Source organism: Pomacea canaliculata, linkage group LG2 (assembly GCF_003073045.1).
Source record: "Pomacea canaliculata isolate SZHN2017 linkage group LG2, ASM307304v1, whole genome shotgun sequence".
In the NCBI taxonomy this organism is placed as follows: domain Eukaryota; kingdom Metazoa; phylum Mollusca; class Gastropoda; order Architaenioglossa; family Ampullariidae; genus Pomacea; species Pomacea canaliculata.
The window spans coordinates 22,090,322-22,110,036 of NC_037591.1; the positions used below are offsets into that span (position 1 = coordinate 22,090,322).

Sequence of the window (19,715 nt, forward strand, 5' to 3'; positions counted from 1 at the left end):
AATGCTTGGATCCCAATTAATTTCAAGACCGTTAATCACAATTTAATCTGCAGCGCGCAAAACCAGGCTCGTGAGATTACTGCGCTTCTTTCAAAATGGCGACTCACTGGTCAACACATGAGAAAGGATTGGGATTAATAACATGTACTTTTTCATTATTTTTTGTAATTTATGCATTATCAAAAAGTATTTAAGCCACGGCTTAATGGCCCTACATTGTATAGTGTATTTTTAAAAAATGTTTTTACTTATTTTTAGTTACACACCAGTGCAAATGGGGATTTTACACTTTGGGGAAAAAAGTGCCTCAAAATATCATCATACTTCAGATCAAAGCATATGGCTCATGAGCAGATGAGCACATCACCATTTATCACCTTGATTTCAAGCTATTTCTTTTAGATTGAAAATATTCACTATTGTCCTCTTTATCATCAAACTGTCTCATCTTATTCACTGAGAATTAGACAAGCTAAATATCTCTTTTGCTGGTTAGAAATTCTAAATTCTTATTTTGAAGCTTTTATGTCATAGATAAACATTCCTCTTGTCCTGATAAACTCGGAGGATGATCCAATAATACCTACCACCCTCTTCAAGTATGCAAAGGATTATGCTGGTTAGTACATTTATTTGTATTTTGCTTTGGATTTGTTGCTTTAGTTTTTGTGAAACTTTAACCTCAGCTGTTATCATTTGTTAGCTATTTTAGTAAAGGGATCATGCATACCTTTTACTATAAATCTATCATATAGAGAGCTTTTAATATTCATGTTGGCTTAACAAGCCTAAGAAGTGTGCTGTAGTCAAGACTACACAAGATGCCAAATTGAATGTATTGTTAGTCTGGAAATTTGAAATGCCACTGTGATACTTACATCAGTTTTCCTTTCCAAGAGAATGCAAAACAATGCAACCTGCATGCAACTTTTTATACACAATTGTTCTTAGTAAAAATCCAAAATTTTAAGTAGAAATGATTCAGAACTCTAGTGTCTATCATTTAAGGACAATTTCCATTTCCCTTGCCTTTTCTTTTAAAATCTGAATATGAACATGTTATATCTTCATCTTCCTTTAATCTTTTTTTTATTACTGTAACAAAATCATTTCCTTCCTCAACAGAAACTCATGACCAATCCCTCTTCATTACTACAAAGCATGGGGGTCACCTTGGCTACTATGAAAGTGGATATCTTCGTCCACTTCAAGTGTCCTGGCTTGATCGTTGTGTGTGCCAGCTTGCAGATGCCATAGTTGCCTTCAAGGAAAAGGAGCAGGGAAAAGGTGCCTTTTCAGCATTGAAGGATACAATCGAGATTGCTGAAGGGCGTTTATTGCAGGAAAAATGTAACAGTGAGGGTGAACTCAGGGAAGAGCGGCAAAAAGAAATGGATGAACTGCCTTCATTTACCAGTGATTAACAGAATCGACATCAAAGGAGTGACTGCTAATCTGCTTTGTCTTTCATGTGAAGCTTTTTTATGGACTAGGAAAAAAAAGAGAATAATATAAAGATAGACAAGGTTTAAGTTCTGCAGATTAAGATCAGAAATGTACAAGATTTGATTTTGCCATCCTTAGTTATTATCCTTGTTAGTGAAGCAATGAATTTAAATCTGTCAGAGAAATCTGTAGTCCCGTCAGGGTTATTGAATGATCAAACAAAGTCAACCAAATTAGTCTTTCTTCTTATTTGATTTCACTTCAGATTTGTTTTACAGTTAAAGGCATGTTTGTTGGATAAGGGAAAAATCGTTTAAAAGATATTTTGATAGAGTGTATGGGTAAACATCACCTACCATTATATGCTCAAAGTCTCAGCAGATTAAAGAAAGTAAATGATATGAGCAGTGTCCAGGACTACTAGCCAGATGCTGGTAATGCTTGAAGAGTTGTCATCAGCATATTTTGCTGGTATTTGTTCCTCTTTGCATATATATTTTTTTCTGTCTTTTTACCAGTTTCCTTCCCCTCTGCCCTTCCCAGTCCATAGATCTTAATCCTTTGTTTTGTAAACTTTTATGCAAAGAGCAAAATGTCAAAGATTCTCTTTTTATTAAGAGAATGTATTTAATGCATAGATTAACTTGGTTTACTAGACTACTGAAAATATTTGTGTAAATACAAAACTAATTTTAAAGACTGTTTAATCATGATTTCAGCATTTTCAGTAAGTTTGGACCACTGTAGGAAAAAAACAGCTGTAGGCATATACTTGAACCTGGTTGCTGAAACTGGAAACAGAGTGGGTTTATTTTTTTTTTTTTTTTAGTTTCTTTTCAAATAGAGTATTAATATGCAACTAAATTCCATCATAAATTTATTGGCCAATGTCTTACAGACATGTCAGTTTTATTTAAAATTTTATTTTTTATTTAGTTTCAATTAAGGTTATGAAACATGCAGATATATACATAATTGGTTTACATCCGTTTTCTGGTTATAGGTTCAATTTTTGTAGTGATTGTAACATTCATAATTATAACATACTGTGATTAAAAGACAAGCAGTAAATAAAAGTGCCTGCAGCTGATGGGACCCTTTCTGATCTATGAACATTATACTTGGACAAACTACATGACTTCTTTTGGGACTGTCAACAGAAAGGTGGAAAGTGAGAAAATGTGTGTGTGTGTGAATAAGTGACTGTGTTTATGTTAAAGTGCAGAGAAATGTACAAACTGGTTTGCAGCTTGGTTGTTATAGAAATGCTCTATAGGATAAAGTGATGAGTGCAGATAATGAAAATCTGTGTATGTGTATGAGAGAGAGAACAGTTTTTGTTAAAAACAACAGGAGCAGAAAAACATTTTTCTTTGCTTGGAAATTCTGCCATTTTGGAGTTCACTTTGCATGAGCATGTTTGTCTTTTGTATTATTCTTTGATTGTCTGCATAGATATAGGAGGTGGGCAGGTTGTGTATTAGTTAAATGTTTCATAATAATGATTTTTGGGGGTTAACTAATTATTAATCATGTTTCTGACCAAATGTCCTATGTTCCACTTCTTAAGTGTTGACTTTAAGGTGCATCTCCACTTCTTGTAAATTTTGTATAACCAATGCATTGAATAGCATTTGTAAATCACAACTCTTTCAAGAACTGATTTTACTAGTCAATTAATCAATTGAAGAGTCTGTTTTATGTACTTTTTGAAAGCAGTTTGGTCTTTATTTTCGATTATTCTTTTTTTGTTATGCGTTGCTATAATAGTTTACCTGATCTCAGCTGTGTCACATATGGTATCCGTTGCATACCAAAGCAATGTTTAGTCAACATATCTATTGCATGTAAACGTTATCTATACAAACATGTTGTGCATGTTTTTATTTTTCTCTTAGCTGTTTAATCACCTTGGTCCTGAGTTTTTCTTCCCAAATAACTGTGCATTGTTTTCACAGCTATTTGCTTGCTTATATTTACATTCCAGTCTGATGTTGGAGGAGGGGGGTTTAAGCTAGAGAGCTTTACATGCTGGATAGCTGTAGCCTCACTATCCTGGGGTAACCTGATATGACCCCAGTTGAAGCAAGATTGAGTACCACTGGCTTAACTGACTTTGCATAAAAATTCTGGAGTAAACATTAACTCAGTATACCCATTCTATTTACTAATTCTAGCCACCATTGTATAACTGGTGGCATGATAATTGTAGCCATGCCCAGTTTGTCAATGTGAAGGCACTTAATGATGATAGGTGATTTCATTTTAACCCAAAATTCTATTTAGTGTACATAGTTTTGCCTGGAAGAAGTTATATCTGTAATAACTTTCATGTCATTGTTTTGAAATTTTCCTTGAATGATAATGGTGACTTAGAGTAGGAATGATGTAAATTTAAAGAAGCTTAGCAAGTATTTTGAGCATATAATCTTGTCCTGTATGGCTTCTTTTGCCTTTTCCAAGTCATATTGAGAAACACTTTTGCTTTGCAGTCATTAAAACTTCTGAGTAGATTTTTGCCAGACCTCTTTTTTGGCACAAACTGCCAGCCATTGCTTCCTCCAATTCCTTCCCCTGCTCACATGTATTAGTAATCAGCTTGCAGACTGACTTAAAAATAGTCATTAAAGGGAAGAGTTCTTTGTTATTTTCTTAAATGTAAAATTATTATTTATGATGCCCAAATTAATGCCATTTTCATAAGTTGCAAATAATAGTTCTACAGCAAATACATGTGGGTAAACAGGTATGTAGTATGGAGCATTAAGTATGAAACCATAAACCCAAGACCTCATAATTGCCAGACTTTCATTAGGTTGCTAAGCGACTGTGGTTTTACTCCTTAACATTAGGGGTAAAATATGTGTGTTTGGAGTTGCACTTAAGTAAGGACATTTAGACAGAAAATGCTGTTTGCCTGTCAAATAGAAATTAAAAAATCCTAAAGCATATTTGTCAGAATGTTTATCAATGAAATTTTGTTATTGTCTGTTTCGAAAGCTATTGAAACAAGACTGTATCAGAGGCAGAAAATATTCATTTTTTTATATACGTCTTTAAACAGTTATTTTCTTCCTGATTTTATTATTTAAAAGTAATGTTTCAGTGCCATATATTGAAACATGAGCTTTTGCAAATTTGAGCATGTTTGAATGGTTGTATTATGGCAATCCTTTCTGCAGTATTTGTCTTTCGGCTACAGGGGTTGATTGAAGCTATTTGTAATAAATATGATTATGGGTCTTCTGTGATAATTTTTGCCCCTACTGACTTGTCTGAAAAGACTTGGGAGATCTTCAGGTGAAATAACTGTACATATATTACTAATCTTGACTAATGTGAACTGTTATATTTTGCATGTGAGTTGTATATGCATACATATTTGAGTAGAATGGTTTGTGAAATATGCTAGTTCTTTCGGTGTCTTGAAATATTTCGCTTCAGGTTTAATTTTCTCTGTGTATGTGTGTGCATTAGAACCAGGCACATGTTTGTGTTTGCATTTTGGACCATTCAGTTGTCACCATAACATTTAATATGCACCCACACACACTCTATAAATATATAGTTATTTTTTAGATTTTATTCTGCATTTGTCTGACCTTTTTGCTGAAGATCAGGAAAAAAAATGCTCGCACAACTAGTTGAAAACTTGTCCTAAAAATTTTTATTCCTGGACATTTACCAATACTCTTATATCAGTTTAATGACATTTTGAAATGTTACTCAGTTTAAATGACTGGATCAAGACTTCAACAGCACCATTAAAGAGTGACTTTGATCGAAACATTCCAGATTTAGTATATAAATTCTTATTCTGACACAAACATTTAAGCTGGTTGACAAGCTAGTTCCGCTATTCTGTACCATATATCACTTTGATGTTCTCTTAACTATTTTCAACCTAATTATTTATAAACAGACAGACTTGTGCAACTTAAAGTTTATTTAATGAGTAATCGAAAATGTTATTATGATAACTACTTGGATTTCATTTTAGTACTGCCATAATCATTTGTACCATCTGAAGTCTGCTACCTCATGCAATTTTCACATTTGATTGTCTCTCAGATAACTAGTGCTTTGCTTTGTGTCTTTACCTTGTATAATGTCGTGCCTTTTGCTGCATATTATTGGTTCTGTATGAGTATTTTAACATTAACCTGATGTAAAAAAACAAAAAAGAGACTACTCGTGCTTAAGATGTATTTTGAGATCATTAAGATTTTCGTGAGAGACATGTTTGCAATAAAATTGACATTTACTTATAAATGACAGTTGGTTTCATCAGAGCATTAACAAACTAAGCGATACTTATGCACCAGATGAAAATATTTTGAGACCAGAAAGAGGCTGTCTGTCTGTTATGGACTTGGATCACTGGAAAGCATAATTAAGATTAAACACTTAACAATTTACAAAAGGTGGTTTTGAGATACAGTTCGAAGAAATATACACATTTATGCCTCCGAGTGTGGGTGCGGGTGTATATTTATGTGAATGGTATGTTTTTTCCAACAATGCCTTGAAATGATTTAGAGAATCAACAGAGCAAAGTTTTAGCAATGAAAATAAAGGAGTACCCATAAAAATAAGATGTATTTTATGCAATATTTAAATTCCTTTTAATTATTGTCTGCATATATTTATATGTATTTGCTTTATTTCTCATCACCGATTAAATATCAGTGGCATAACATAAAGATTATCAATAATATGCTAAAGTTACATGCAAAAACGTGTATATTAAGGCAAACAACTGTAAAGAGGAGCACTAGAAAGTTAAAAAAAATTATACCAATGATGAATTAGTGTCTTCTTTTGCCAGCTAGTAACACACACACAAAGATGTGCACATTTGCCTAAAAATCTGTCCACTTTTCTTTGTGAATGGAAAGAGAGTTTTATTTGTGCTGTACAGCCCACTGACCCTTATTCTAGTATTCAAAATGGTGATACATGAATATTGCCTATTGTGCACAGCTGAGTAAATAATTTTTCCGCTGAAGTTGTTGGCTTACTAAAACACACCTTTAATCATTCCATATTTTACTGTATTCACTTTTTGTTGGGGTTTTTATGGGAGGAGTGGGATACTGTCTTAAAAGTGTGTGTGTATGTATTGATTTTCCAGAAGGTTCATGGACATCAGTTATAGAATTGTCCAGAATAATTATGCTGAATAGAAGATCTCAATTGGCAAACTTTCCCTGAGACTTTCAACAAGTTCTGGTTGATTCGTCTCTCGGCATTGTTCGATTTGCTCTTGGCAAGAGTCAAGTTGTCTGTGGGTGGAGGTCAAAACATCCGAGATGATGTGATTTTAGGCTGATTTATCTAGCTCCCATCCCCCATCCTCATTCTGTAAAATGGTAGAGTGTAAATAAGGGCAAAATGCTGTCAGTTTGTGATAATACCTCCTCACAATGAAGTTCCAAGAGCAGTCCAAGGAAAAACAATTGGATGAAAAATCCAATGGCCTTGTACATCATTTTTGCTACATACACTTCCCAGTTTAGATGATAAGGGACTACAAGAACACAACTGAAAAGTACCATGGACATTTTTCTTGTCTCCAGCACTGGCAGATTTATGACAACTATTATTGGATGCCTGTTACAAAAACTGCCTTTTTTATGTAATACTGTTATGGTCTTATTGTCCTGTTGCTTCCCAGCTGTAAAATGCAAGTATTCAGACACCCAGTAAAACCTGTTGGAGGGTTTTTAGTTGCCCAGTTCATTTATTGGGGTTTTATTGACCTGCTGTAAAAAAATATGGGTCAATTGTCCGGGTATTATGATCTTGACTCAACATGTCAAGAAACTGCTTTAATTATCAATGTCATATTTATACAAGTAAAACTGTGTCAGTTATCTTTGACACGGTTATTAATAATGACAAAATATCAGCTTTCATATGTCCACATGAAAGAGAGAGTTCAAAACATTTTAAGTTTTTATTGAATGCCATTTCAAACTGAATGATATACTCAGTACTTACCCCATCTTGGCAAGCTTTCATGACATACAAGTAGAGGGTGCGTGTACTGTCATTTGAGTAATAATGTTTTGCTTATAACAATTCAGGATTCTCTAAAAAAATTTCATGCCATTTTTTTTTTTTTAAGCATAGTATACTGTTACCACTAAACAATACATTTTGCATAGTTTATACCTTTCTTTCACGTCTGTTAAAACTACATAAGTTTTCAGTTGCTGGGCATTTTTTTTTTTTCCTAATAGATGTTGGCCTCAGCATCTCCAAGAAAGTCTACCTGCTGTCAAGAATTAAACATTTCCTAGACCCTTGCACAAGAAAACTCTTCTATACTACCCACATACAGTCAACCATTGTCTATGCATCCACAGTCTGGGACTCCGCTAGTGGAGCTTCCTTGAAACCTCTAGAAAGTGTTCAGAGGCGAGCAATCAAAGCCGTTCTGCTAAAACCGAAAATAGACCCAAATGACTTCACCTCTCTGGGTGTCCTTCCTCTAAAAGACTTAAATTTAATAAATGTATTTTCAGGTATAAAATACTGGCGGGCAAACTATAGCCAAGACTCTCTCTACTTTATTCCTCTAATAACAGTAGAACCTCTCCAAAACTTAGTATTCCCATTCCTAGACTAGACCTTTTTAAATCAAGTATGAAATACTCTGAGCGTGCTATGGAACAGCCTCGCCCTCTTCATCTTAAGCAATTGAACTGCTTTCTACGCCATCTAAATATTTTCAAGACAAATAGATGAGGCCTCTAGAGATACCTCACAACTCCAGGAAACTTTGTAAATATATACATTTTTTTTTTCTAAACCACCACGTACTTCTGTACATATCCACCTTCGATCCTTTATGTTTACTAAAGCTTATTCTATAATTCTCAATTCATTTACGTAGTTAATTTTCATCCCAGTAAAGGGCGAGGGCTAAATGGAAAAAAAAGGATTTCTTGCTTATTTTACCTCTTGTAAATAAAGAATTGTCATTGTAGTACCGATGTGTTACCATTCTCTGACAATTCGAATGCGACAATGACAGGAGAACTGCACTCATCAATTTACATCAATACTTTTCTATGGTTTCCACCCTTCGTTTATAATCACGGTGGACATTCGGTGAACGATTGGACGTCACGCTCATGGAATAGATTTCTTCAGCTATTCTCCCCATACTTGCCACCACAGTGAGAAATGACCCGACAGATACCTGTTCAAGCCAATAATCCAACCTGTCTGTCCGCTAGCACCTGGCTCGCCAAGACTGTGTCGCCCTCAGGGGACGGAAACAGGTAAAGCGAGGTGACAGGTAATGCATGTTACCTGAGCAATGCCTTCAGCGGTTTTGACATTTTCTGTCTTCTTTCATGGATTTTTTATCATCTTGTGTGATGGGCAGAGTATATCTGTTGCCACCAACATTTACGATTCTCTTCCTAAACTTGGATGTAATCAGGTACGTGAAACAGTAAAAACAACGTTTGTGTTTAGTGTTTGTTGTTTTTGTGAAGACTTCACACTCGCATTGGAATCATTGAAAGGGGAATGTTCTCTATTTTGACAATAAATGAAATACAGTACTAATTCTCATTATTTTTAAGCAAATGCAGACAAGTACTTGTTTTGTTTATTTGTTTTTGTTTTGTTTTTTTGAATTGTTCAGTAAAGATGCGTAGACATCAGTCACACATAATCTGCAGTTAGCGTTTCCGGGTTTAAGCTCGAGGCGGCTTAGGAAGGTTTAGACCTTTAGGGTAATAAATAGATTACAGTGAATTGAAAACTTAAACAGAGGGGAAAAAGTGAATAAAGGATAAATTTTTAATCGTGCGAGGAAATAATGATCAACAGTATTTAGTGGCGTGATTTTGTTGCCAAATTCAAACTAGCCTGTGATAAGTTTTTATTACTATTAGCGGTTGTGGATAGAGGCCGTAGAAAAGTCTAGAGAGACATGAACTGAAGCCGAAATAAGATGAAATTCATACATACTCACTCCCTACCACAAATGGATTGAAAAAAATATTTTCTAGGTACATATGATTGATCTTAACTCTGTCATCGCAATAACAAAGAGGTCTGCATTACTGACTGATCAGGCGAGTAAGGATCTGTAAATGAACTATTAAAAAAAAAAATTTGAAAATTGCACCTTCATGTTTCTTTAATCATGGGTTGCATTTGAAGTTAGGTTCCATAAGCAGCAGGGCAGTCCAGTGGCGCAACGGTTAGCGCCTGTCACCAGTACAGTGAGGGCTGGCTGTCTTGGGTTCTTCTTTCGTCTTGGGCACACTATTTTTTCTCAGCTTGTGGCATTTGTTTACAGGGCTGGCTGCCTTGTGGTGAAATAGCCTTAGTTGCTGGCTCTATACAAAACACCAATTTCTCTGCCCTCCTCCTCCATCAACAGTATATATGTATGTGAATAGATATATATTATATACTAGAAACTGTTTGGACCTATAGCCACATTTTTTTATATCGTACCAGCATCACTTGCGACCCTATGCTCCACTGGGGGCGACTAGGAACAAGAAGACCAGTTTTACTTCAGCATGATAGAAAGTAATGATTTAATAAAAAAATTAATCTATTCATCTTTGTTTCAGTTTTTGGCCTTGATAAATAGAGCACAGTATTCATCAAGGTTCCAGTATGCCCAAGAAAATTATTGGACTATCATTGTTTGGAATGATACTGCATTTGAGAATTTGCCACCTGCACGCAAAAATGAGATGCTGTCTATGACAACAGAACAGAATGAGGCCTACATCACAGCATTCACACGTAAGGGAGTGTGAATGCTCAAATGTAAAAGCACATGTAACGATGGATTTGTTTGTATATGCATAAATGTATATGTTTATGTCTGCAAGGAATGCATTGACAAGCATGCCAACTCTGCATGCATGCATACAAACACACAGCATAAACTTATGTCATCATGTTCTTCATTTTGCAGCAATAGTTATCAATCAACTTGCAGATATGGAGCAAACACTTGCAGTTAAACATACTAGTATTTCGGACCACGGACCACTTTACTAAAAAAATACGGCGGACCACCAAGGCCTAAAATCACTCTGTACCGTGAATTTCAAATTTAAACTGCCGCATTTGTTTCATTACAATTACATTAAAACTAAATATACTTTTGTGACAGTAGTATAGTAATAAGATTACGAAACATTACATACTTCGCAAAGTACATATAAAAAATAAGGAAATGCACTTCGTTACTAGGGATAACAGATCATGCAGTTCAGTGACAGCTCAAGATCTGAACCCAGGGACTCACTCTACAGTAGTGACAGGTGAATGTCTTAATAACTACCCTGACATTGTCAAGATGCACATAATATCCCCCTTTTGTACAGCAATCTCATATTTAAGGTTTCACTTTGAATATGCTTGTTTGCAGTCACTAGAGCTATTGGAAACAACAACGTTCAGTGAGCAGCGACCAGAAATGAGCAGATCAGCATACCAAACCAAAATTTTCTTCAATATTCGTTCTCGACGTGAAGGGGTACATATTCTTTTCCAAAACACTAAAACTGTTACAGATTTTCTTGAAGGGAACTTAAATGTTTTCTATGTAGATAACTGAGTATCCTCTCAGCAACATTTTAATTAGCTAATTATTAAGAGTTAAAACATTTTTAATATTTCCAAGTAGTAATGCACAGAATGTCTGATGATGTGTGGATGTACATGCAATTTCAGTCAGAAAGGTAAGAGATTGCAAGAGTAGTGGCCAGATCATTAGTAGTGCCACTCATAGTCAATAATTAAGAAGCAGATTGATGATTTGAAACAATTTATTTAATTGGACATGTTCCTGACCTCAAGAGCATGGCAGTCTTAACTGGAAATGACATGTAGGCTGGCACAGAAGAATTTGTTTGCATACTCTCACATGCACACTTGCAAATGCATACAGTGTAAAGATAAATAGCTCTTTCTATAGAAAGTAATAAAGTACCTTAATAAATATTCTCTTTTATTTCTTTAGGATGTTTCCAGTGGGACAGCTGGTCCCACAGAGTACTATGCTAATGGTGCCTTGATCTTGAGACCAAATATTCCAGCAGGAAGATCTATGATACATGTTGTTGATCGTGTCTTGGAACTCCCAAGCCAATATGGAATTAAGGGGTTTATCTCTCTTAAAGAACAACCAGAGTAAGTGTACATTTATGGTGGTTAAATATTTATACTTCTATAGATGACTGTGGTATGAAAGTTTCATGCAATGTTTTATGATTTTTTTTTCTTTTTTTATGCTTCCTGATACAGGCGAATAGCTGCTGATGGCAATGTTTGTAAAATGTCTAGATTCCAGTGTCTTTGTATGCAGTTTTGTGCAAAAACACTGTTTTATTTGCGTTCTGTATCGTGTGATTATAACTCTTTTGTAATATAAATGATTGACAGGTTTTTCAGTACTAATAGGTTGTCATGTTTGCTGTTTGTATGTAGCTGTTGACTCTAACAAAGCCTGGTAATTACTAGTTGTTTTAACCAGAGTCACTTACCAATCGACACATACTTGCTCACACTACGTGGAGATTATGCTAAAAGTCAAGGTATAAGATCCTGATTGAGGCAACGGTTTGCTCATCACTTGCAGTCTCGTGTGTGTCCACATAGCACAGCAAATTCTTGCAGTGAACTTTTACAATCTCAAAAGCTAAGACTTAGACCCAAAGTCTGCTCCAAATACACCGCGGTTCTCAACCAGCGGTACGCCTACCCCTACGGCAAGGGTTATTCAGGGGTATGCAGCGACATAAATAATTATATATTGTTTTAATATGAAAGTAAGTACTTTTAATGCCCGAACTTAATGCACGAGGGGTACCCGCAGACATACTTTCACCTTTTGGAGATACAGTCGCGGAAAAGGTTGAGAATTTCTGCTACAGCATACACTGACTACAAATTATCAGTGTTGTTAAGGGCTCTGGCATTCACCCCCAGCCTCTCCAGTACACAATCACAGCCACTCACTGAGTCGCCACAATCAAACAGTTACTCGGCCAGAGGCCGGACACGACGTTCCTAACAAACCATTGAGGAGCGTAGACCACAACAAAGACGAAATGAATGGCACACACTTATTCACACACAGAAAATAAATATCGTATAATAATCACGAAAAAACAAAGAACCGTCCCACGCCGCAATAAAAGATGATTGAAAAATCTAAAAAGGGGGGAAATGGAAAAAAAAAGCGCGATGAAAAACATTCGCACACACTGCAGCGTAGTTCTGACGGACCGAAGGTATCGCCACTGAGGCCTTCAAGCCCGACATTAGACTGGGAAGGAAAGTTTCACTCTGTCTCCTTCACGCTCTGTGGCGTTCCTCTGTTGAACAACGAACCCCTCGATGGTAAAGACAGCACCTGATAGCTTTCTAGCAGACGACGCATGACGTACAGCAGGAATGACGTCACGCACCATTGGCATCGAGCGCGTGAGAGAATAAAGCGTGATGGTCAGTGAGAAAGGTCCTTATCTCTCTCAAGGCGAATAAAATATACCCTTAGAAAAATGACCTCAACCGTCGTCTGCTATGCGCTCCCTTTCTTTTTGTGTGCGCCCCCCTCCCCCCCACGCTAGGAAAAGACGTGGAAATAGAGAAATGTCTTGTGGTGACTTTGACATGCAGGACTTTTTTTTTTTAGCAGCTGAGGCCTTTGTATCTGATGGGGCTGCAGTTGCCCTCCACCTCACTAACTCTCTATTTACTGTGTCTTCCATCAGTCGCTGATATAATTATCCTCAAGAAAGGCAAACTGTTCTCACCAGAAATCCCCTCTTCTCTCTCCATGAGTGTACACACACACACATTCATAAGTATACACATTTGTAACCATACAAATAAAATAATAAAAGATTATTTGTGATTCATCAGTACTGCATTCTACAACAATGTAGTGATGTTCTTGCCTGCTGAATACTGGAATGATGTGGTGGAGCCATTGAACAGTAATGAGCGTGTCACAGTATTCGTCCCTACTAAAGAGGCGATCGCTCGCATACCTTCCGACAAGTTGCAGCAACTGCGAGGATCTTCACAGCTCCTTCGTGATGTAAATATGACACTTGTAGATGCCTTTTTTTCTATCTTTCTTTGTCATTCTTTTAAACCTAAAAATATAAACAACTGCTTATACTATTCTTTTCTAAAGTTTTGTCATTAATGTTTTAAAATGTTGATGTCTGACTGCATTTGCATTCTGTATTTCATAATGATGTTCATTGGGTGCATGGAAGCACATCTGATGGTCACCTACATTTCCTCTCTTCTTCACCACACAGTTTGGTATTTGCAAGCTGTGTATTTCTGGACTTCTTACTGAGTGCACTGACCTAACCGTCAATTGAAGCAGTCTTGCTATTATCATCAGTAAATTAAAATAAATGCTCAAAAAATTTAGTGTTGTTTACCAGATTTGACGTCAAGACTATTTCTGAGATTTCTGAAGAGTATTATCTGTATAACGATACACATTGTTACCTACATCAGTTATTAAAAACCTTTCATGTGGCTGAGGGAATATTTAAATTAATAATTCAAGGAACTGTATGTGAGGTTCATCTTTGTAATTAATTCATCTTGGTAAATCAGTTCATATTTCCTAACCCTAACCCTAAATACATATTGCAGACATGACTTTATATTGCTAATATATGACTGAAAAAATTACTCTTAATATGATGTATTTTCATTTTAGCATAGAAATAAAGGTATCATAGAAATAAGACGAATTGATGTGAGAATTTTCATAGCATTATTTTTTGAAACATTTGTTGTGAAATTGATATAAGCAATCTCAAAAGCACCAGTACATCGACCAGTCCCACATGGACAGCATAAAACAAAGCCATTGCTGACTATTATTATTTCTCTTTCAGGTGATTAAGCGGCACATTATTCCAGACCAAATAATGTATACATCGTTTGTGTACCACAATGAAGGTGTCAACACCTTGTATGGACAACTCATCTACAGAATCAGCAGCGAGAGAGAGACAGGTTCTATACATTTGTCTATTCTCTATTGTGATGAGTATTTCTTGTTCTCAAACTAGATAGGTACGGATATTTTTATACCAACTAATGAGGATCTTTTTTTAAATTAAGACTTTAAAAATAACTTGTAGTTGATGTGTTTAGTTATGCTTACACAATAAACAGAAGAGTACAATATTCAAGCAAGTAAAGTTTTATTTTTTTAACTTTATTGCCGAAAATATTACATTTTGTTTTTATTTAATTATATAATTATCGGTTGTTAGAACATATGATTTAAGAAAAATATTAACATTATTTTGCTTCTTGACCTTTTTTTTACCTCAATTCTAGCTTTTCTAAAATATCTCCTTACTTTCTGTCTTTTATTTTGATTATTATTTTTAAAAAATTTTAAATAAACCCTTGGTTTTTAGTGTAATCAAATATGCTCATGTAAATTATATTTAGTTTTTGCTTTTTAGTTAATTTTTCATTTATTACAAGTCATTTAAAGCTTCTGTTTATCTGCGGTAATGAAGGACTCAATCTCTTACTAGATTTTATTTTCTATCACCAACAATGTCCAAAAGTAGTAATGAACTAAATAGTAACTTATTCGTCTTTTTTTTTTTTGTTTTAAAGTGTTTGTCAGCAGTGGAGCTGTTACAGCTCAGGTGGTCCATGGCAATATCACTGCCAAGAATGGTGTGGTGCATTTCGTTGACTCTTTACTGGGCTATGTTTACAATACTGCTTTAGACGAGATCAGGCTAACTTCATTTGCAACGTAAGTAGCTGATAAAAATGAGAATAAAATCTCATGTTTATCTTATTCAAAATGTAATGCAGTTGAGCAGTAGATATGAAGATGTTTGCATCTGCAGGTGCGAGCTCTTTAGGAAGGGTTAAGCTAGACTTGGTACAGGCGGTCCTCAGGTTACGTCAGCCCGGAGTTAGGATGGTTTGTGGGTACGACATCCTGGCATCCTGGAACGGGCGTGTTGCCAGCGGCCCTAGCCAGTCCTTTTGTTGACAATGTCTTCTCAAGATGAGCTTCATGCACGGCTGCCTGTACTGCCTGCGCCACATCTGCGGTAGAGTCCATTATCTGATCAAGGACGTTCTTCCCTAGTAGAAGCGACACGCGCCTCCTGCGCTCACTTGTGACCACATCGACCAGGTCCTTGACCACCAGGATAGGAACGTCCTCAGACGCTGGCCCGTAAACATGTCCACCACCGCCACTCCTGAGTTTGTTTTAGCTGTAAGTCCTGTATGTGCCCTCGTGCCCACTCGTCAGTGACGTCGTTACCTCACTGCCGGTGTCGAGCAACGCCATCACTCAACTGCCATAATGACAACCTCGCCGTCGGACACTTTCCAGTCAGGCCAGCTACACTTTATTTCCCTGTCATCCTGTTCCGGAAAACGGGGGTAGTCACTTTCCCTGACCGGTCGGGCTGCAGTCCTCCGAGATGGTGTCAATCGCCGCCACTTCGACGCTCTGCGCCGCCTTCTACCTCGCCTGCTTAAATTCTGGAGCTTCGCGGCGTATTCGTCGACCACCTCATCACGTTGCTGTGGCACTGATGTCGACATCCTTCCGTTCGCCGTACGCCTCCACTAGGACACCCAAGATCTTTCTCGGCGTATCTCTTGCGTCATGCGGAAGCATCAACACTCGACGTCTGGCAGGTCCCTCCAGCGAGCTCAAGATGTAACCACGAGCCGCATTCTGACACATCGGGTTATGGCGAGAGCTAACTCGACCTCTGTTTCAATCTCGTCGACACTCGTTGGTCACCGGCAAACTACTGAAAGCGGACTAACTAGTATGCTCGTAGAGCCTCTGCCCACCCAACGGATAGCATCATGGTCCTCTCTATGTACTAATCTTCTGTCGTGGGCTTCTGCCGTGATGAACAAATGTTTCTTTTTGTTCAGCAGTGCTTTTAGGCCCTTGGTCACCCAAGGTTTGTTGTTAGGATAAACATACACTGCCTTGATGGACTGGTGCAATCAACACTATTTTACTCCTCACTTTTACTCCTAACTGTTTGTTAAATGTCTGTATGGGTATGTGAGCAAAGACAAATTTCTGTCCTCCTGGGCAGACAATAAAGTCTGTTTTGATTTGATTTGATTTTTTGATTTTGATCTCCCATTTACTGTATAAAGCCTTGTTTCCACTTCAGTGGTTTTGCGTCGTAAGCGTCGTAGCGCGAACTTCGTGTTTGCTGTGCATTTCATTTCATTATTAAACATATTTTATATGTTTTTTTTTTAATTACTGTGTTAGGATAGGATAAGTGCTTACAGTATGTTATTTATGTACAGTATGTATGTATATTCCGACTTACTGTGAAAATCGCTTTAGGACGCGATGTAGGAACGGAACAACGTCGTAAGTCGAGGACCGCCTCTATGCTCATTTAATACTTCACATGATACATAAAATGCCTCATTCTATCCCTGTCTACCTGCCATTCTTCTCTGGTATTCCACTTTTCTTCTTCCACTCTGGGACTCAGGATTCTTCTTCTTCTTGTTCCTATTCGCCCCCAGTAAAGCATAGGGCTGCAACAGGACTCAGGATGAAGTCCTCAAAACCATTTGTTCCATGTCCATCAGAACCTGTTACCTTGACTCAGTGTCAACTTCTCTCTGCTTGGATGTCTTCCTTTACATCATTAGCACTGTTACTGATCCTTCCCCAAAGTCTTCAAGCCATCATTTTGCTATATCTTGAAAAGATATGATCTTGGCCCCAATGCACTAAAAAAGTTATGGTCCAGTTTCCAATCTGTCTTTCTTGTCTAAACTCTTAGAGAAGACTGTTCTTTGTCAACTCAGTACGCACTTCTGTCAACAACTTGCTGAATCCCTTTCAGCATGCGTATTGACAGTACCATGGCACTGAAATTGATTCTGAACTTCTTCTGTCACCTGATTTAGATAGTCTGCCTGCTCCCCCTTATGGATGTCTGTGCTGCTTTTGACACCGTTGACCATTTCAATAAGCTCTTTCTCAAGAAACTCCATGATGTCTTGCTGACAATGCTCTTTCTTGGTTTTCTTCATACCTTTCCAATAGACTGTTGGCTGTTCTCATCAATATTTTTCTGGATGACTAACAACAAACTTCAACTTATTGAAAACAGGACTGTTGCCCATCTCCTAACTCCTTCTCTCTCCAGCTCGACAATATTACCATTCCTACGTCTGGCTTTGCTGAGAACCTGGGTGTCATACTCAATAGATCAATGTATCTAAAACTTAAGATATGATAGTTGATTTCTGCAGAAACAAAGGTCCTGTTGAGCCTCTCACTCCTCACTATATGGCGAGATCAAACACTTTTGATTTTTGGGCTTCATCATCTCCACTGGTCTGAGCTGGGAAGTCAGTGTGGTTTCCACTATCAAGAAGACCAGGCATTGCCTTTACTTTCTTCATCAGCTGAAGAAATTTGTAATGAGATGGGCCATTTTTGTCTAGTTTTTTTGGACGGTGATCGAGAGTGTGCTGACATTCTCTGTCACCTCTGGTACTGCAATACCACCCAAAACCAGAAAGTCCTACTTAACCTGGTGGTGCATGCCTCTAACTGATGTATTGGTATTGACCTACCCCTTGTGGACAGAATCTACTCCCAGCGTAGTCTGTGCAGGGCACACTAGATTGTGGTGGATGCGACCTGTTCTGTCTCCTGCCTTCCAGGGTCAGGTATAGACTCATCCAGGCTAGAACTTCCCGGTTGAGATGCAGTTTCTTTGCTTCCTGAACTCTGCTGTATCTTGTGTCAGGTCCAATACAAGTTGAATGTGTCCTTTTGCAGTCTGTGTGGTAGTGTCTCAATCTGTGAAAGAAAGGGAGAGTGGAAGAGAGAGCAAGCAAGGCAGAGGGGTAGTGTGTATGTATGTATAGGATAGTCCTGGTTATTCTATCTTTTGTTTTGTCGCTTTTATCATCAAGTCATATTCCGAGTGCAGTGCCACTTGGCCAGTAAACAAATTCTTATACTCTGTCCATGCATCATTTTGTCCTTTGTACTGCCAAGTCATGCTATTATCATCTCTCACATATTAGGTCAGATCAGAAAATGTCGGACCGACAGATGCCGCCACAAAATTTATCTGTTACATTGACTATTTTCTTTTTTCTTCTGCCTTGGTGTGTGTATGTGTGTACATGTGCTAGGGTGAGCAACATATTGAAAAATGTTATTTGAATCTGTTTTAGGACATTTGAGAATGTGCTCATCAAATCTCGCAATGACCTGCAGAATGCTATTGTACTGCCTAATGGCGTCACTGTGTTTGTTCCTATCAACCAAGCTTTCAGCAACTTGCCTAGCATGTATAATTTTCAGACAAACCAGTCTCTCATCAATATGGTCAGTAGTTTTATCAAAGTTTCTTTTTTCTTGTATCTTAATAGCTGTGTTCATTAACTCCTTATAGGAACTTCATTATTTTGGTCAAACCACCATGATTGTACAGTTCTGTCTCAGTTATGACTCATAACATTTGCATCATTGAATCTTAAAAAAAATGTTACTCATTGCATAATTAATGACATATATAAGTTTAATTTATTTGAAATGTGCAAATCTGGAGCTTTAACAAACACATTGGGATTAAAGTATAAAAGTAACTTATTTAATCCGATACTGGATTTAATCAAATTGCTCTGCAAAAAAGGTTTTTAGTATTTTTGCTAACATTATCAGGATTTGTAGCATTTATAAAAACCACAAACCAAGTTAATATTCATCCTTTTAGTTACTAAAATTTGTTCCCTATTATTTCTTTGTGCATTGTTTTCTAACTTAATTTATCTTTCAAGATATTTTTCATAAAGAACAAACAAATTATGACAGAAGAATACAATGAATCCACATTACGAGGATATCAAACTTGCCTATTCTGCTTTGGCAGGTCATGGAGCTATGCATGCTTCAACAAGGAATGGAGTTTCAGCTTACAAGTGTTAATGGAGATTATGAAGCAAGGCGAACTCTTCTGTCACGCTACTTTAACCGCCCTGTCAACGTTTACAGTCAGGGCAATGGTGAGTAAAATGTCAACAGTTTGTAAGAATTCCTGTAAGTGGTGTATCTCTGCACACCTAGATCCACATCTTCAACGCAAAAGTAAAGTCAGTCCTTTCATATGGATCTGAGATATGGCGTGTGACAAACACCATCACCAACAAGATTCAGACATTCGTCAACAGATGTA

General features: G+C 37.0%; 2 protein-coding genes and 1 long non-coding RNA gene across 5 annotated transcripts in view; 2 read left to right on the forward strand and 1 right to left on the reverse strand.

The window, feature by feature from the left end:
- Positions 1 to 5,718, forward strand: part of LOC112557002 (monoacylglycerol lipase ABHD2-A-like) — a 16,945-nt gene extending 11,227 nt beyond the window's left edge. For all 3 annotated transcript variants that reach the window (XM_025226560.1, XM_025226561.1, XM_025226559.1), the window contains exons 8-9: positions 535 to 619; positions 1,126 to 5,718. In XM_025226560.1, coding sequence (XP_025082345.1) covers positions 535 to 619; positions 1,126 to 1,424 — 384 coding nt within the window. In that variant the 3' untranslated portion in view covers positions 1,425 to 5,718. The remainder of the gene's footprint in view (positions 1 to 534; positions 620 to 1,125) is intronic.
- The window catches only part of LOC112557015, a 25,252-nt gene continuing 11,070 nt past the window's right edge, over positions 5,534 to 19,715 (reverse strand). Inside the window, exon 2 of the long non-coding RNA XR_003097878.1 lies at positions 5,534 to 8,769. This is a non-coding gene — a long non-coding RNA (uncharacterized LOC112557015). The remainder of the gene's footprint in view (positions 8,770 to 19,715) is intronic.
- The window catches only part of LOC112556996 (fasciclin-1-like), a 17,173-nt gene continuing 6,202 nt past the window's right edge, over positions 8,745 to 19,715 (forward strand). Inside the window, exons 1-9 of the mRNA XM_025226548.1 lie at positions 8,745 to 8,902; positions 10,056 to 10,233; positions 10,868 to 10,975; positions 11,462 to 11,631; positions 13,369 to 13,546; positions 14,373 to 14,493; positions 15,115 to 15,259; positions 18,715 to 18,868; positions 19,413 to 19,545. Of these exons, the coding sequence (XP_025082333.1) occupies positions 10,207 to 10,233; positions 10,868 to 10,975; positions 11,462 to 11,631; positions 13,369 to 13,546; positions 14,373 to 14,493; positions 15,115 to 15,259; positions 18,715 to 18,868; positions 19,413 to 19,545 (1,036 nt within the window). The 5' untranslated portion in view covers positions 8,745 to 8,902; positions 10,056 to 10,206. The remainder of the gene's footprint in view (positions 8,903 to 10,055; positions 10,234 to 10,867; positions 10,976 to 11,461; positions 11,632 to 13,368; positions 13,547 to 14,372; positions 14,494 to 15,114; positions 15,260 to 18,714; positions 18,869 to 19,412; positions 19,546 to 19,715) is intronic.